Source organism: Dipodomys spectabilis, unplaced genomic scaffold (genome assembly GCF_019054845.1).
Source record: "Dipodomys spectabilis isolate Male_0828 unplaced genomic scaffold, ASM1905484v1 ptg000178l, whole genome shotgun sequence".
Taxonomy (NCBI): domain Eukaryota; kingdom Metazoa; phylum Chordata; class Mammalia; order Rodentia; family Heteromyidae; genus Dipodomys; species Dipodomys spectabilis.
In genome coordinates, this window is record NW_024870855.1 from 3,557,091 (window position 1) to 3,574,900 (window position 17,810).

At 41.4% G+C, this 17,810-nt stretch overlaps 1 protein-coding gene across 1 annotated transcript in view; it reads right to left on the reverse strand.

The window, feature by feature from the left end:
• The window catches only part of Hecw1 (HECT, C2 and WW domain containing E3 ubiquitin protein ligase 1), a 173,418-nt gene that overhangs the window by 72,628 nt on the left and 82,980 nt on the right, over window positions 1-17,810 (reverse strand). Inside the window, exons 6-9 of the mRNA XM_042694973.1 lie at window positions 14,785-14,927; window positions 10,146-10,246; window positions 7,029-8,381; window positions 1,947-2,048 (exon numbers count right to left, since the gene is read on the reverse strand). Coding sequence (XP_042550907.1) covers window positions 1,947-2,048; window positions 7,029-8,381; window positions 10,146-10,246; window positions 14,785-14,927 — 1,699 coding nt within the window. The remainder of the gene's footprint in view (window positions 1-1,946; window positions 2,049-7,028; window positions 8,382-10,145; window positions 10,247-14,784; window positions 14,928-17,810) is intronic.

Genomic DNA, 17,810 nt, shown 5'->3' on the forward strand with positions numbered 1-17,810 from the left:
GAGGAAAAAGAGGCTCTGAGTTCAAGTCCCAGTGTTGGCAAAAATAAAATAATAATATAAATTTAAGAGAGAATGAAAAAGAAAAAAATTTACTTCCATCTATTTTGTGGAAAAACAAAAATCCAAATAGGTTTTCTGCCCTTAGTAGGGCTAGATGGATTAAGCACTATGATGTTATCGGTTGCTTAAATAGACACCTGAAAACCACCTGTACATAGTAGGGCAAGTTATCTAGTGAAGGCCACTTTTTCTGTGTGTGATGCGGGATCTGTTGAATGCTAATGTATATATTTTCTGTGAAGTATAAGATCAATGGAGACCCTAATTATGGATCTTTTTTTCTTAATCCGAACCCCCTGTAATGCTGTATATCACAGGTTTTTTTTTTTTTTGTTTTGTTTGAATGAATGCTATCTCATGTTCACAGTTTAGACCTTTCTCTTGAACTTCAGAGTTGCCCATTCGATTGTCTTCTTGACACAACTACTTGGATGGCATCTCAAATAAAACCAAGCCTCTGGTCTTCCCCACCTATACCTGTTCTGCTATAGACTTTCTTTTCCATCTCAGCTGTAAACAACTTCAGCCATCTATGCTAAAACTCTTAGGTCACACTCCATTCTCCTCTCTCGGTCACTGTCTCTGCCTCTCTCTTCTGTATACAATGTGTCATCAAATCAGAATCTGGCCACGCCCCATCTCATCATGACCTCCATGAATGCCAGGCTGGTCTACTTCACTGATGTTTCTCTGATGCAAATGTGGTATGTTGCAAACTAATTACCCAAAGTAAACAGAGGCCAAAGAATGCAAAGAAACATGGATTTCTTGCAAGCTGGAAACACTTTTTTCCCCCAGTGGTAAAATCTATCAAATCTTAAAGGTCATATTTTTGTGTAAAAAAACAACAACAGAAATATCGTAGGCCCGAAGAGAGATGTCCTACAATTTATGAAAATACGTGATGCTAAGTGAGTTTATACCATTCTTAGAGGCATTATTTCCTTTCCATAAACTTATTAAAGGGAATATTAAAGGTTAGAACTAGAATGACATCTAGGTGCCACGTAGTCCAAACTTAGCATTTAATAGCATGGGAGGTGTTAAGCTTTGTTTTACAAATAAGAAAATCACATCTGAGTGATTAAATGATTTTCCTACATTCAGATGTCCAGTTAGATAATTATTAACTATACTCTTCAGCTACTAGGGGAAAGTGAAATTAATTTTACCCTAAAGATGATACTTTGCCTGGCTCCCTAAGAACTATTGAAAAAGTGTAGAGCTTTTATCCATTGATGCAAGTTAGAGGGAAGTAAGATCATGGGCCCCCATTGCTTGAAGTTGCTTTATTTGTGAATAACAAATCTGACAGGAACAGTCTGTTCAAAACTATAACTTTAAAACCAGTAAAAATCGGAGATTGGGCATTAGAGGCTCACATTTACAAGCTTAGCTTCTCAGAAGCTGAGATCTGGAGGATCACATTTGAAGCCAGCCTGGGCAGAAAAGTCCAGGAAACACCATGTTCAACAAACCAGCAAAAAGTTGTGCTGGTGGGGTGTAGGTCAAATCACTGAGTTCCAGCTGAGTGAGCAAGCCAGCTGGGAGAGCACACAGCTCTGAGTTCAAGCCCTGGTACTGGCAAATAAAGTAATTATAGTAATAATAATAGATAACAATTTCAAGGACTAGTCAAGTCTTAGAAAGAAATGTTCTCCATTTCAGAAATGGAGGGGCTCTGAAAATATATGGTTACCTCTTCAAGACCCCATGTGAAACAATAAAAAAACCAAAACCAACATATTGTAGGTGCCATCTTTGTTCCTGATAACAGTGTAAAGCATGGGATTGGGGAAGAGTCTGGATGTTTACATACAAATTTTTACTGACCTGTTTAGACTTGACAGGAAGGTAAGACATAGATTTTAAAAACTAAAGCTTACTTGGTGGAAGAGGCTCATCGATTGTTGGGTAGTGGTGATGTTCAGGCCTCAAGGAAGGAAGCTGGCTTACTGGCTGGGAATTATGGAGTATAGGGCATTCACCTACGGACAAGATAGTCAAGACATTTAGATTCATTTATTGCTATGGCAATGTCATCAGAAAATCACGACTAAAACCATTCACTACAAGAAACAATGAGCAGAGTGGGCAGACTTTGTGTCTGCTTACTACATTCACAGTCATTCATGATAGAAGAAATTATTTTCTTTTACACTTGATTACTAATGAGCTATGCCATACAGACCAATATGTAGGATCGAAGTCTGATTCCATAACCACTTGGACTTTCTTGATGAAAGGTGACAGGAGAAAGGAACACAAGAGAAAATTAACAGAGCCTGCTTTTAGCCTAGCAAAGGAAAATAGGCTTTATGTGAGTAAAGTGAAGCATTTATAATGTTCTACAAAAGCTTGATGGCTTGCCAAAATTATACCTTGTCCTATGGATAGGATGGTTTCATCATAGATTTCAAGAGACACTAAGTTTCAGATGTGGGGAGAATTAAACTCTCAGATCATGACTTTCTAAGATGGGTCAAGGAGATTGTAAGGCCCAGAAGGGAAATTTCTGTGGTAGGGAAGCTCAGAGATAAGAAAGTAAGACTAGAGTTCTGTTGAAACTCAAGACTACTCTAGACATCGGAGGATTCAGACAAGCCACAGTGCTCTTGAAAAAGGAAAAGACAAGACATAAAGGAAGTAGATTAAAAAGTAAGAAGACTGAACCATGTGATTCTGAAAGTGAGAAAGAAGGAAGAAGACAGACAGACTCAGAGAAATGTTCAAATTAAACCTTATAATCACAGGATGCACGTCTCTGATTATTATGGGTTTAGTTTGTACTGTTGCCAGTGCAAATGAGCTGAGGAATGTTCTAGAAGAGTGTTATTGTTTCACGATGATGCTCTCAGGTATGTGGAGTGATTATGTGGATGGGTAGCCGGGTACCCTTAACCCTGGAGAGTGACAAAGGCCCAGAATATAAAATGACCTCCATTTAACTCCAGATTGGTTTTTTCCTGCTTCACGCTGTGCTCATACTCTGAGGACAAGAGGACAAGAGCTTTTCCTTCCTCTTTTCTCCATGGTTTATGCAAGTAAGGACACTCCTATTAAACTTCAGGTCAAAATGGAGGGAAGCTGTGAACAATAATGGTTGAGATCAGTATGGGATCTTGAATATTGATCATTTTCCCCAAATGTCCTTACATTGGAAGATGGCTATTTCCTCTCATTCTAGTTCCATTGGCCTGCTTAAACATAAAAAAATTAGGTGGGCTTAGCTTAGTTAATTCTTAGAAGTAACAAGCTTAGGAAGTAGACTCTTCTAAATTATGTATATATGTGTGTGTGTATATATTTACATAATTATTCTTACATAAACTGTAGAATATTACTCAATCTTCTGGTTCCTTGAAGACTCTAATGTGCTTCAAGAAGGGTTCTCATTGCACCAAAGCACAACTCATTGTGGTATGTCTCTGTTTCAAACACAGCTTCTGTGGATGAGCAGAGACTACATTCATGTGTGTTTTATATGTTTAGTGTTAGAAATTTAAAAAAACAATGGTATAGTTGTTATGTCATCAGCTGCTGCATTTTAAATTTAGTTTCTGTTTAAAAAAAAATCCAAAACTTACCTCATTGTAATTAATTCAATCAATCAGGTTAATTACTCCAAGCCAGTGGGAATAATTCCGTCATTTGCCTGAGGCTAATGGAGCTAACCCCACCTGCTTGTGAACCCCAAGCAAATGCAATGATGTGACTGACACATGTCAGCTGACTGGATGCACAGAGCGGGCTGAAGAAGCAAGCGATTCTGATGCGTATGAGGAGGACCCAGCCCCAGAGCATCACCTGCACCTCACCTACAAAGGAAGAGCTCAGACTGGCTACAGGGTCTGACAGTCTAGCCTATTTCTCAGCGACAAATACAGGAGGGACTTTAAAAAGTTTGTTCGTAAATCATATGACCAAATTGTAGACACAGATAGACCTCTTAGAATAACATTTGAAGTACCTAATAATGTGAAAATTTGTCTTGAGTAGCAAGGAGTAGGAAATGCAAATTGAAGTGATCTTCCCGTAATATCATCTGTCTGTCTCTTTGTCTCCATACTACCTCTCTTCCTCCTCTCCCTCTCTCTGAATCTCTCTCTCTCTCTCTGTCTGTCTGTCTGTCTCTCTCTCTCTCACTCTATGGCCCAGGTGATCTTTGAACTTTCAATTCTCCTACCTTGGCCTGGATTACACGTATGCACTACTGTAACTGGCTATATCACACAACGTTAAAGTTAGACTCACTGTTTAAATGCCTAGAAGAACTTTAACTTGGTGAGATTGCTTACCAGATTGTTGAGTTGCTTTGTAACATAATCTCACCTAATTCTTCCACTTATCCTGTGGTGCTGATTCTACAATTACACCTGTGCACATGAAGAAACTGAGGTACAGAGCAATTGGTGAGCACTTCGTGAGAATGCAGCATCTAAATATGAATCTGGAAGACCAGCCTCCAGGGCTTGAGCTCACCACCACAACATTATCTTGCTCCTTTTATTCATTTGCAGAAGGAATGAAGGGGTTTAAAAATTGAAATGTAAACGTAGTTTTTCTAGAGGGAAATGAGGCAAAAAATTGACAAAGAAACGGGGTGTTGGTGGTTGACACCTCAGGAGCCTGAGATCAGATGATCTCAGTTTAAAGCCCACCTGGGCAAGAAAGTCTAAGAGGTTCATCTCTCCAATTAACCACCCTGAACCCTGGAGCTATGGTAAAGCTCTAGCCTTGAACAAAAAAAAAAAAAAAAAGGTTAGGTTAGGTAGAGTGCCCAGTCCCTGAGTTCAAGCCCCAGACAGGCACAGAAAAAAACAAAATACAAGCAAGGAATAGCAGTAGCCTATATTACTGTCCTTTTGGACTTCAATGGACTGGACAGAGTTGTAACAAGGTGCGCATTCTTGAATTGTTGCCAAATCCTCCACTAAGCCTGCCTTTGCTAACCTACTGCATATCTATAGTAAAAGAAATCTCATTCTTAAAAGGTACATAAGCCAGGGGTGAGGGGTGGGGGAAATACAGTGTTTCCTAAGGGAGCAGAAGCCACGCCCCACGCATGTGTCAGGTAGGTGTCTGTGTGAGGGACCAGCACCTAGTGAGGCACTGTTAGCTTCTGAGGCCAGGCGGAAAGACTGGCTGTTAAGTCATGTGTCAGAATCTATAAAGCCCCATGAGATTCATAGTCCCTTTCAAGAGCCACAGGAATGTCCATAGCTCTCCTTCTAATGCCATAGCCAAGCACGGAGGTGCCTTCAGACACTTCATGAGAAACTGCCCTACAAACGCTTCCGCTTATGGCTACAGAACCCTTTCCTACCTTTCTCCTGTTAGACTGCCAATCTTTCAAAGGCAGGATAGTGCTTTTTTTTTTTTTGGTGGTGGTGGGGGGGTTTGTTCGTTTTGTAAAATAAGCTTTGAAATAAATTTACACAGAGCCAGTTTCAATCAATCATGTGTAGATAATCTCTGAATAGGTAGGCCAAAATACATTCCAGGCTAAGACACTCTGAATGGCTCTGAGCTAAGAATGGGTAGAACACTTGTTAGTGCGAAAGAAGTCAAAGAGGAGGGGGCTTTCAATGAGAATAGTAATAGTTAGTTACATGCTTTTGCCTTCCTCTTTGTGAATAAAGCCTGAATATTTACTGTCTGGTCTGAAGCATCAGTTCCTCTGTATAACCCTTTCCATCATGGTGTTATTATGGACTATCTTTCCATGTATTCTCTGATGCTGATCAGTCTCCCTGGAGCAGGATTTAGCATCTGGCCTCCAACAAAGTAGCTATTCAAAACAGTCTTGTTCAAGTTTTCCATCCTATGCTTATTTCTCAGGGCTGTATTTCAATGCTGTGCATCACCATGATCTTTCTGGCTTCTCTGTGCCATTTTTTTTTCTCTGCCAATTTCCTGTGTCTCTCTTATATGTGACAATTTCACTCTCCCCTTCTTCCTCTGAAACGCAGAACTAGTCACCACTAAATACTTTAAATTATTTTTTATGCTCATTCTAGTTCCTGATTTTTTTTTAAACCTTAAGTGCCAAGCATTTGTTTAAAGAGCTAAGCATCAAGAAAATGCAATTCTGGCCCTCAATGAGCTTACAATCTAGGGAGAATACCATCACTTTTTTTTTTTTTTTGTCCTTTTGGAAGCTGATTTACACCAAACAGTAAAATAACACAATCTCTGTTTTCCTCTTTTACAAACAACAGCACCATTTCATATTATGCAACTTTCCCCTTCCCCTCCCCCTCACTTGGTGGAAGTTGATGCTCAATCCTGCATAAGGAAAGACACATTAGAATTTGATCCCATAGACAGGAACAAGAAAAGGAACATCTTTGGCTTAAAACACACATTTTAAAATATACATTTTAAAATTAAAAGTGATTTTCTTTTTCAATTAGTATCTTAGTTGAAGCAACGGTATTTATGCATTCGCGTTTTTCTTCCCTTCCATGAACCAACATAGCAAAAGCAGCCACAACCACCACCACAAATCCACACCAACCGCGATAACACGAAGGAGCTGACAGAAACCGTGGCAAACGTATACAGACTACCCACAGACATGGGGCTAGCTAAGTCCTCAGACAGAAATAAACGGATATTTTGCAACGAATGCAAACCATTGGCAGCTAAATCTTCAACGCACTCTGGGAAGGCACATGGATTTTTCCACCTGGGATTCGCTCTCGGGTCTGTCTTACGAGGCTGGCTACCCCTGGCACTTGGGTTGGTTGCCCCCACCGTTCTGCGGATGGGTGAACACCAACAGAGAGACAAGCACACAAGTGCACGCTCAGGAACGCCTGCTACTGATGTTGGGGGTTGTGAATCTGAGACCCAGTCGCCCAGCCCCATGCACACGTGGACCAGACAGGCCCGGGCCTCCCGGTGACTCCTGCAAACCCGGCTCCTGCGTCCTGGGCTCCCTCCCGCCAGGTTTGAGGTCTAACCTTCTCTCCGATCGCTTGGACCTGCCATGGGGGACTCCAGGGCGTCGGTGGCTCTGGCTCTGTCCGCGCCCTCGTGCCAGGGCCCAGTGCCCGAGGGCTCGGCCTCGGGCTCGGGGCTCTGCACCGAATCGGGCGCCGACTCGAAGGCGCTGTTCTCCTCCTCCTCCTCCTCCTCCTCCTCCTCTTGGGATGAGAAGACAGTGCTCTCTGAGATCTTGGCGCTGTCCACCGAGGAGAAGCGCGAGTGGCACGCGAACCTGCTGTTGCCATGGTGACAGGAGGGGCTGTAGCACGAGGGGCTGTAGCAGGAGGAGCTGTAGCAGGAGGAGCTGTGGCAGGAGGGGCTGCAGCACGAGCCGTCACAGCCCTCGCAGCTCTGCTCCCCGCCCTGCCGGGGGCTGGAGTCACTATCGCTCCCGGTGCTAGGCTGTGCGTCCCCGTCTGCGCCCCGGCCACCACCGTTGGCCAAGCCGGGGAAGTGGCTCCTGGGGTGGCCAGGGGCAGCCAGGCCTCGGGTAGCCCCTCCGGGCTCGGCCCCATCCTCGTCCAGCGCCGGTGGAGGCTCGGCAGCCATGGTGTCCACTTCGCTGAGCGCATCCTTATCCGAGGAGTCCTCGAGGGTGCGCTCCTCCTCCTCCTCCGCGCAGTCCTCCGGGGCGCAGCCCCCGGCCTGGGCGGAGGGCAGGCTGTGCAGCAGGGTGTGGATGCGGATGTAGTGCGTCCTGGGGGTCTCGGGGTCCCCGCAGGCCGACGCGATCACCGTCTCCAGCTCCGACACCGGCAGGGAGCACGGCCTGCTTTTCCTCTTCACCGAGCCCCGCAGCTGCAGCCCGGCTTCTCCAAGGTCCAGCGCAATCGCATCCCCCTCCGGCTCCAGCGCCTCCAGCTTCTCCTCCTTCTTCCCCTGGCCCTCCTCCACCTCCTCCTCCTCCCCTCGGGCCCTGCTTTCTGAAGCTGCATCCTCCTCTACCTGATCCTCCTTGCGGTCTGGCGTCTCGCTGTCCCCCAGCAGCAGCAATGGGGAGGCCTCTTCGCCCAGCTCCAGCTCCTCGGCCAGCTGTTCTGCGCTCAGGACGGGCTGAGGGTCTTGTTTTGGGACCAGAAGCTCCCCAGCCCCATCGGGTACCTGGGGATCCACGCCATCGTCTCCTGCCTCGGTGGTGACCGCCGCCTCCTCCGCTTGCCCAGCCTGCTCCAGGACCTGCTGTCCCGCGCTGTCCACCGCGCAGGCCTCCCTCGGGGGCTCGCCGGGCTCTGGAGCCTCACTTGGAGGGGCCCCACCGCTGCTTCCCAGGAGGCTGTTTGGCACGTCTGCTGACTCGGGCTCGGTACTTAGGGACATCTCCTCATCATCTGCTGGCAAGAAGAGAAGCAAGTCATTCCTTCTGGAAGAAAGCATTGCGGCGCTAGTGCACAGCTAAGCCATCGCGAAGGGATTTCCACGTGAGGGGACCGGACGTAGGGGTTGATCCTCATCAGCCCCTCTCCCTGGGCAGAGCTCTGCTACAGCAGAGTTCTGTAGCTCCTTAATGACAATTTGCAATGGTGGGTATATTCTAAGATTCTGAGTCAAGGGAATTTTTTAAAATTATTTTGTTGTTATTGTTATGGTTGTTGGTGGTAAAATGACCAAGTCTAGCACTACCTCAGTGCTGGTTACATAACTGGTGCCCAACATCCTTGATGATCCCTGTCACACGAATGGTGCTTGTTCTTAAGTGTCCTGTGATGGGTCCCACCGGGATAGCTACTAAAATGGGAGAGCCAGGTTCTTAAGCAAGTAGAGAGAAGACAAGGGCTGGGTGACAGATGGGAGCAATCACTGTCATTTGGAGCTTATTGCAATAGAAAACCAAACTAGGTCTCCACACCAGGCAGCGGTTCATGGAACTGTAATCACTGTTTAACTCTCCCTTCCCAGCTGCTCAACTGGGTGTCTACCACATGTCAATGTCCCCACTGCAAATGACACTGTCTTTTCGATAAGCATTAAATCCTATGTCTACTCTGAAGAAGAGTTAGTCTTATTCTCAATATGCAGCAATGGCTGAATTTGACAAGATAATATAGTTGTTTTCTCCCAGTCTGGTTACATATTGGGTATAGAAAAGTGCAATTGCAGTTTAATGAATGGGTAGCAATAAATTCCAAACTCTTAAATTCTCAGAGGCTCCATTCATAACAGCAATGCATAAAGGTGTCCCAAAAGGACCTACCAATTCTCAGTGTGACCCACATCCATACATGCGCTGTGGGGCATCAGGCACACCATCATTGTTTTGTTTTTATTTTTTGGTCAGTTGTGGGGCTTGAACTCTGGGCATGGGTGCTGTCCCTCAGCTCTTCAGCTCAAGGTGAGTGCTCTACCACTTGAGCCACAGCGCCACTTCCATTTTTCTGGTGGTTAATTGGAGATAAGAGTCTCAAGGACTTTCCTGCCTGGGCTGGCTTTGAACCATGATCCTCAGATCTCAGCCTTCTGAGTAGCTAGGATTACAGACATGAACCACTGGCGCCCGGCTTATGTCATCATTCTTATTGGTAAGTTTGTTTTGGCATTCAACAAATGAACATAGTTATGAATTTTTCTGTTTCACTTGTATTTTTCATTTCATCTGTGGTATTTTTTTTAAAAATACTATTGTACAATAACAATTGTATTGTTGTTCTCTGACAACATGACATTCATCGGATACTAGCCAGTTTATATCTAGCTATGAGTAAAAAGAGATGCTTCTTATTCATTCATTCATTCTTTCACTCCTGTATTCAATTCCCAAACATCTATGGAGCACCTTCTGCTATAACCTAGAGGAGCTAGCCATAAAACAATAAATGCGATGTGATTCTGGATCCAGCTGGGCTGTGTGTCCATCTCTGTTCCTTTTTGTAATCTTCTACCTTTGGGCCACCAGAGTGAAGAGGAGCCTCTCAGTCCAGGGACAGCAACCTGGCTTCCAGAAAAATCACTGGCTTCTGGGACTCAAATGAAGCAGATAAGAGAACCACAAAACCTAGAACATGTCTGGAGAGAGCCATGGTTACTTGTGCTTTAGAGACAGGAGCCACACTAAGACATTTGCCTAGGAGAAGACATGACGTTCATGCTGAAAATACCTGGATGGATGGAGGAAGTGATCTCAAATCGGAATTGCAGCTGTCCACTCACATGATCTGTTGGAAGCCTGCGGCCAAGTGTGTAGCTGACCACCCTGTCCCTGGAAGGAAATAAGTGCTGTCACAGATCCAGTTAGCACCTCCCCTGTTACAAACCACGCAGAGTACTGCTACACCAGCAACCCTAGAGAAGGCTTGGGAGCAGGAGCTGAGGATCTTCCCAGGTGCATACCAGATAACCTTGAAGTGATGGGAATAAACACATCTGAGTGCAGCTGGCACCAAATTCTTATGGAATACTGAAAGTCCAAGTCACCAAACTGTAATCCATAATGTGACGCATGACTTTTTATTTAACATATATGGGTGGTTAAAAACCAAAAACTCAGGGCTGGGAAGATGGCTCAGTGGTAGAGTGCTTGCCTTGCATGCCTGAGGCCCTGGGTTCGATTCCTCAGCATCACATAAGCAAAAAGAAAAAAACCAGAAGTGGCACTGTGGCTCAAGTGGTAGAACTCTAGCCTTGAGCTTTAGAGCTGAGGGACAGCGCCCTGAGGGACAGCGCCCAGGCCCAGAGTTCAGACCTCACGACTGGACCTCCCCCCCCCCCAAAAAAAAAACAACAAAAACCAAAACAAAAACTCAAAGAAGAGGAATATTTTGGGGCATATGAAATTTGTATGAAATTCAAATTTCAGAGCCCATAAATAAAGTTTTATTGGCACACATTCCTGTTCATTAGCTTACATGTTATCTGTGGCTATATCCATGCTACAGTGCAAGTGCTGATCCTTTAGGATACAGAATGTAGCCTGCTAACTAAAAATATTTACTACCTGGCCCTTTACAGAACAAGATTTCCAACCTGTGTTCTAGAGGACAGAGAGAAAAAGAGAGAGAGACAGAAAGGCACAGTTGTTCATTGCTTGCTTTTCCTGTGTCGACTGCCATTTTTCAAAAATACATTGCCATTTTACAAGGAGGCAGTGCCAGAACATGGTGCCCTGAGGGTTATATGTGATGTATAAGAATGGATATTGGGGCTGGGAAGGTGGCTTAGTGGTAGAGCGCTTGCCTTGCATGCCTGAGGCCCTGGGTTCAATTCCTCAGCATCACATAAGCAAAAAGAAAAAAGCCAGAAGTAGCACTGTGGTTCAAGTGATAGAGCGCTAGCCTTGAGCTTAAGAGTTGAGGGACAGCGCCCAGGCCCAGAGTTCGGCCCCACGACCAGACCTCCCCGCCCCCAAACAAAAAAAGAATGGATATTATCAAGGTTGCTGCAGGTGTGCACTGTGCTTTGGGAAGCCATCTGCTATAGGATGGAGTAAAGGCTAGACTTGTAGGCTTGGTTCATTGGCTTGTAACTTCCAGTTAAACCAGTTAGAAAGATTCAGCCCTGGACTCAGGTCCCATCTCATCTACCCTCTTAAAGTAGTTGTTTAAATGACTAAAAAGACAGCTATCCAAGAGGACAGTAGAGCTGTAGTAGAGTAAATTGTCCACTATCTTGGCTGAAACTGGAGCAATGACTACCTTGGGACAGCCAGAAATAAACTACTCCAGTGTCCCTAATGAGAATGAAGGCGTATTCCACAACCATTACTTTATATTCATTGCAACTTTAAAAATTTGTGGTATTCAAATAAAAACATAAATTATAGGCTGGTAGTGTTTTAGTGTTTCTTTCTAGGAAACATTGACATTACACAATGAACAATGTGTATTCGAATAGCCCACTGGTTTGATATTTTCCTTAGAGAAGCATGAAATGTTGGTGTACTCAGTTTCATAAAACAAACACTCCTGAATAAAAGGAAGTGTTTCATACATTAGTGTTATAAGAGTAGTGGGGTGTGTTCAACACTATTTTCATTAATAGATCATTTGGACAAAGAGCCAAGTAAGAAACTTCATAATTAAACTATATCACAGATGTATTTACAAATATTCCATCCAACAGAAGCAGAATACACACTGTATTCTTCTCAGAAGCCCCTGGACCTTCCACAGCATAGATTATATTTCAGGCCATAAAGCAAGTCTTAAACAATACAAGAAGACTGAAATCATATCTTGTATCTTGTCAGATCATAAGGGAATGGAATTAGAAATCAATAGCAAGATAAACAACAGAAACTATATCGAGATTGACCAATACACATTTCAGTAACCAGTATTTCTTCAAGGAAAGCCAAGAGGAATTTTTTTTAAATCCTAGAGTCAAATGAAAATGAAAACGCAACTTAGCAGATCCATTGGGATACAGGAAAGATAGTTCTAAGGGGGAGTTTATAGCTATGAGTGCCTACATTAAAAATATTGGAATCACTCCTTAAGTGTTCTAGCATATTATAGTTCAGTTCTCTGTATGCTTTATCAGTTACTGGATAATTCATTCAAAGATATGCCCCACGGTACTTATGGAAACATTAAAATTATGCTGTATATTCAGAGATACGTAATATCACTGGAGAAAGAAATTGGGAAGACATGAAAACCAAAAGTGAGTGGGCATTTAGTAAATTCCTGCATGAAATTTTTGCAGAGTTTCATACCAGATAATATAGGACTACCTTTGATTAAGTCTTATACATGTGGTGTTTGTTTCTTAATGATAGATAAAATAACATGGTATTTGCTAAAAAAAAAAAAAAAAACCCACAAAACACCAAAACCAGAGATCACACATAAATAACACAATAATATACTTTAAGCTTAAGCTTTTAGAAAAACAAGAAAAAGCTACCTCCAAATTAATAAATGAAAAGACATACTGAAGATCCGGGTAGAAATTAATAAAATGGAGACTTAACAATATGAAGAATCAAAAAGTCAGTCAGTTCTTTGAAAAAATGAACAAGGTCAACAAGTCTTAGCCAAAGTAACCAAAAGAGAGAAAAGACTGAAATGAATACAATTAGAGGTGAAAAAGGGATGCCTTAACATATGCAGGAATCCAGTAATGAAAACTCCTCTGCATGGTAGACATGGGTCCTCACTGTGGCATAGTGCATAGAACAGTGCGCATCCATCCAGCCCTGAATGAACAAATACTACACATCAGATAACAGTGTGTTTAATGTTGACTCTTACCCATGCTCCTTTGGTCCTTTAGCCTGCCAGAGCACAAAGGAGGGCAACAGTGAAGAGGTGTCATTGTCCAATAACAATTGTACTCATCACCTGATTTATGAAATGGTAACCTCTCTGTACAACATCTTGATAATCACAATAATATTATATGTTTAAAACACTTAAAACTATGCCTGCTTTTCTTTATTTTTTTTTTCTGGTCATACTGGTGTTTTAATTCACGGCCTTGAACTTGCTACATTGGTCTCTGCCACTTAAGCCACACCTTCAGTACTAATTTATTTTTGCTAGTTATTTTTGATACAGGATCTTTCTTTTCCTCTCTATGGGAAGGGGCGGGAGTGTACCTGAGCCACAATTCACCTACTTTATCTATCCATCATTGTTGAGATCATAGACTCATGTCACCACATTCAGTTTCCTCTTTGGAGGTAGAAAAGCTACCCAGCTTGTCAGTCCCAGCCTCCCATATAGTGTGGTACTACTGCATCCAACTATGTGTTGAGAAAGGTTTTTATGAAATTTTCTGCCCAGGCTGGCCTCAAACTCAGAGTTTCCCAGCCTCAGCCTGTCAAGTAGCTACAATTACAGGCATAAATCACTGATACCCAGCTGAATACTTTTCCTGATTCTTTTGAGATCTCATGATATCATATTGAAACATAAGTTTATATTTATAGTGATATGACTCACATTTTTAAATATAGTTGTTGTTACCTAAGAAAATACATATTATTCATGGAGAATGTATCAGATCACAGTTGACTTTAATTTAGAGAATCTTGAGTAGACATGAATGCAAAAGTTCTAAAAAACAGAAGCATGCTGTCATATACAATTGAATTCTGCAAACAGCATAATTGCTATCATTCCGTGGTAGTGCATGCTTTCAAATTTTCATCCATTTAATCTAGCATTTTCAAGTGATAGCATCTTCTGAGATGACTTTAGGCAAGAAACCTAGCATTTGCTATGGAAATGTTGCATATTGATTAAATCATACATGCAAGACAGGCATGCGAATAACATAATAGTCTTCTTAGTCAAAACAAATGTCAATTTCTATCCATTCAGAAAAAAATGCCTCTTTGATGACTTCTTTTACTTTTTTATTTTATTTTATTTTTTGTCGGTCGTGGGGCCTGAACTCTGGGCCTGGGTGCTGTCCCTCAGCTCTTCAGTTCAAGGCTAGTGCTCTACCACTTGAGCCACAGTGCCACTTCTGACTTTTTCTGCTTATGTGGTGCTGAGGAATCAAATCCATGCACTCTACCACTGATCCACCTTCCTAGCCCCCATGACTTCTTTTAATAGTCTCAGGATTTTTCTACTTGCTTACAGGATATAGTACTAGTGATATACAAATAACGGGAAAGGGAAGGATTTGTTTAATTAAATGTGGCTTAGGCAATATAATTCATGGGAGTAGTCAAGGAAATGTAACACTTTTAGGTTGATTTCCCATCAGCCTGTATTGTATGGTACTGCCTGAGGCATGGCCTATTGGCTGAAGTCTAGTAATATTTAGATCCCATTTTAGATTTACCCTATAGCGTGTCTCTCCAGAAGTCTCTGCACAGGCATCGACAGCTTTCCCAAGAAACGCTTGATGATGGGGCGGCTCTTGGCAAACTTGTCCTTTACCTCAATTTCCAGCACATCAGTGGGCAAGGACACAAAACTGAATTGCTGCAAGGAGAGAAAAGCAATTAACTGAGAGGTTCCAGGGCTGGCCAGGTCCCAGTCCATTTGCCTGAAAGAAGTCATGGTAAAAACAAAAATAAACAAAATCTACCCTGCAATATTTACATCAAGGTCTTACAAGTATGTGAAGTGACAACAGAATGTTCCCTCAGGGCTTAAAAAAAAGGTTATTCTCTGAGATTCAAACACTGACTTTGGTACAAGTTAAAGAGCCAGAATCCTACTCAGACTTCCTTTACTTGGCTTAAGTTATTGTCATACTTGAAGAACAAACACAACCATCTATAAGTCAGAAAATGCATTCTGAATGAACAAAACCATATTTTATTTCAAGATTATGATGACATATTTAAAAATAGTTATATGATACACTGTATTCTTGAAGTGGAAAAAGATAAAAACTTTCACTCTATAATGGTAAGGGGTGTAAATGGATCCAACTCATGGAGATATGTATCTGTTGATATTTACTGGCATCTAAACCAAAAAATTGAAAGATTGAAAAATTCTTTCAATTCAGAATTCAAACACTAGGAATTTTTCTTCTTCACTAGTTCACATAAGTTCATGAAAAATGTATCTTCTAATGATGTCCATTGAAATGTTACAAACAATGGCAAAAGACTAGGAAATAAAACCAAAAACAAACAACCCACATCTATTGATCTTTAGGATACTGCTTAAATGGAGTATACCAAATCTTCTGAAAGCAAAAGATCAACATCATTAAAAAATACCATTAAAAATGCAAGCCAGGGGCTGGTGGCTCATAATTATAATCCTAGCTACTCAGGAGGCTGAGATCTGAGGATCTGGGTTCAAAGCCAGCCCGGGCAAGCTAGTCTGTGAGACACTTATCTCTAAAAACCACTAGAATACCAGAAGTGGTGCTGTGGCTCAAGTGGTAGAATGCTAGCCTTGAGCTGAAGAGCTCAGGGTCAGTGCCCAGCCCCAGAGTTCAAGCCCCACAACTGACCAAAAAAAAAAAAAAAAAGCAAGTCAGTATGTACTGACGTGAAGAGATACCCAACTAAATGAAGAAGCAAAACACAGAACATTTTAAGAATGGAATTCCATTTGTACTTTAAACCACAGAGAGACTGCAGGAAGGACAGACTTCAAAATGATAATTGACTGGTAGAGGAGAGGAAGCTCAGCTTATAGATTTTATTTAATTTGATTCCTTACTATGCATTTGTTAAACAGTATGTGATGTGATTTTTAAAATGAAACAACAATAATGAAAGACTATGACTGTCAGAAGTAATCAATAAAAGTAAAAAGACTCAAGAAGGGAAATGTTGGCATTACCTGGTCTGGACTGTCTGAGAGGGGAAAGTCTTAAACAGTAACTTAATGAGGGCTGTGAAACAGCTGAAAATATAATTATTTTCTTTCATTCTGATTAGTTCCTAAGAGCAATTATTTATACTTAGTTTATTTCCATTCACGGAGGTAGAATATGATCAGTCAGGATGAGACAGGGCATGCTGCAGTAACAACCAACTTCCAAGTCTCAGTGACTGAAGATGATAAACTTGGATTTCCTGTTCTCATGCTCATTGTGAACTGTTTGGACAGCCACTCTCCCAAACATTGCCAGTCACACTAGAGGCAAAGAGAGTCTGAGACAGTCTTCTCTTGAATGATATACGGGGTAATATGTGATGTCTCAACAGATGTACATTTGCATAATGTTCAAAGCCAGGTAAGTATATTTATCTCCTCAAATATTTGTCATTTATTTATTGTGAAAATATGCAACATTCTTTCTTCTCCATATTTTGGGATCTACATTATTTGTTGCTATCTTGTGCAACAGAACAGAAGAACTTATTTTTCCACTCTAAAGGGAACTCAGTACTCACTGATGAACATTTTCCTGTCCAGATTTCCCTGCTGTTCTCAGTCTCGAACCATAAGCCTTCTGTCACTTATACCATGAAATCAACATTGTTTTGGATTCTACGTTGACAAGATCACCTAGTACTCATGTTTTATGCCTGGATTGTTATACTTCTAAATTACATTATAACTTAGTTTTAGTTAACGACTATATAATTCCTAAGAACCCATTATTCACGGTATTTACAAAATTGAAATACATACATATCAAGTTTGAGGATCAAATTTAGATGCAAGTCCTACTCCTAAGGTCTGTCTACCTGAGACTCAAGCTATCTGGTATATCCCCTTAAAATGTCTATTATTTCAGTCCATTATTTCATTCTGAATTGTATTATATCTTTTGAATTAAATGCCCAACAATAGGTTAAATACATTGTAGTATATGAGGACAGAATTATTGATAATTTTATAAATTATGAGTATTTATATAATTACATATGTTGCAGTATAATCACCACATATTAAATAATGAGAGGGAAGATGCTTGTTTGATAATGGTGCATGACAAAAGAAAAACAAGTAATTACATATAACTCACAATCCTAGCACTACGCTTATTACATAGGCAAGTATAATCATTTATATACTTATTATATATTATGTATTTATAAATGCATATATATTTACATAGATAAGTATATCTATTTATCTGATAGATACAATTATGATAAATGTATTTACCTAATTTATCTAAGAGATGAAAGCAAGTATAACAATTTTTTATAGTAGTTTTTAAAAATCAGATATGCCTCTCTTAAATTTCTTTTCATATTTTTTCTGTACTTCCTACCTTAATTGCTTTTATTAAAACAAGATTATTTCTACCTACAGTAGCCTGCAGAGGACACTAAAGTGAGCTTATTGAATTATACTTGAGAGTTCAGTGGCAACTCCTGGGTTCATTTCTTTTCATACAGAACTTCTTTTTTAATCTTTTTTTAAACCTTTTTTTAACCTCTC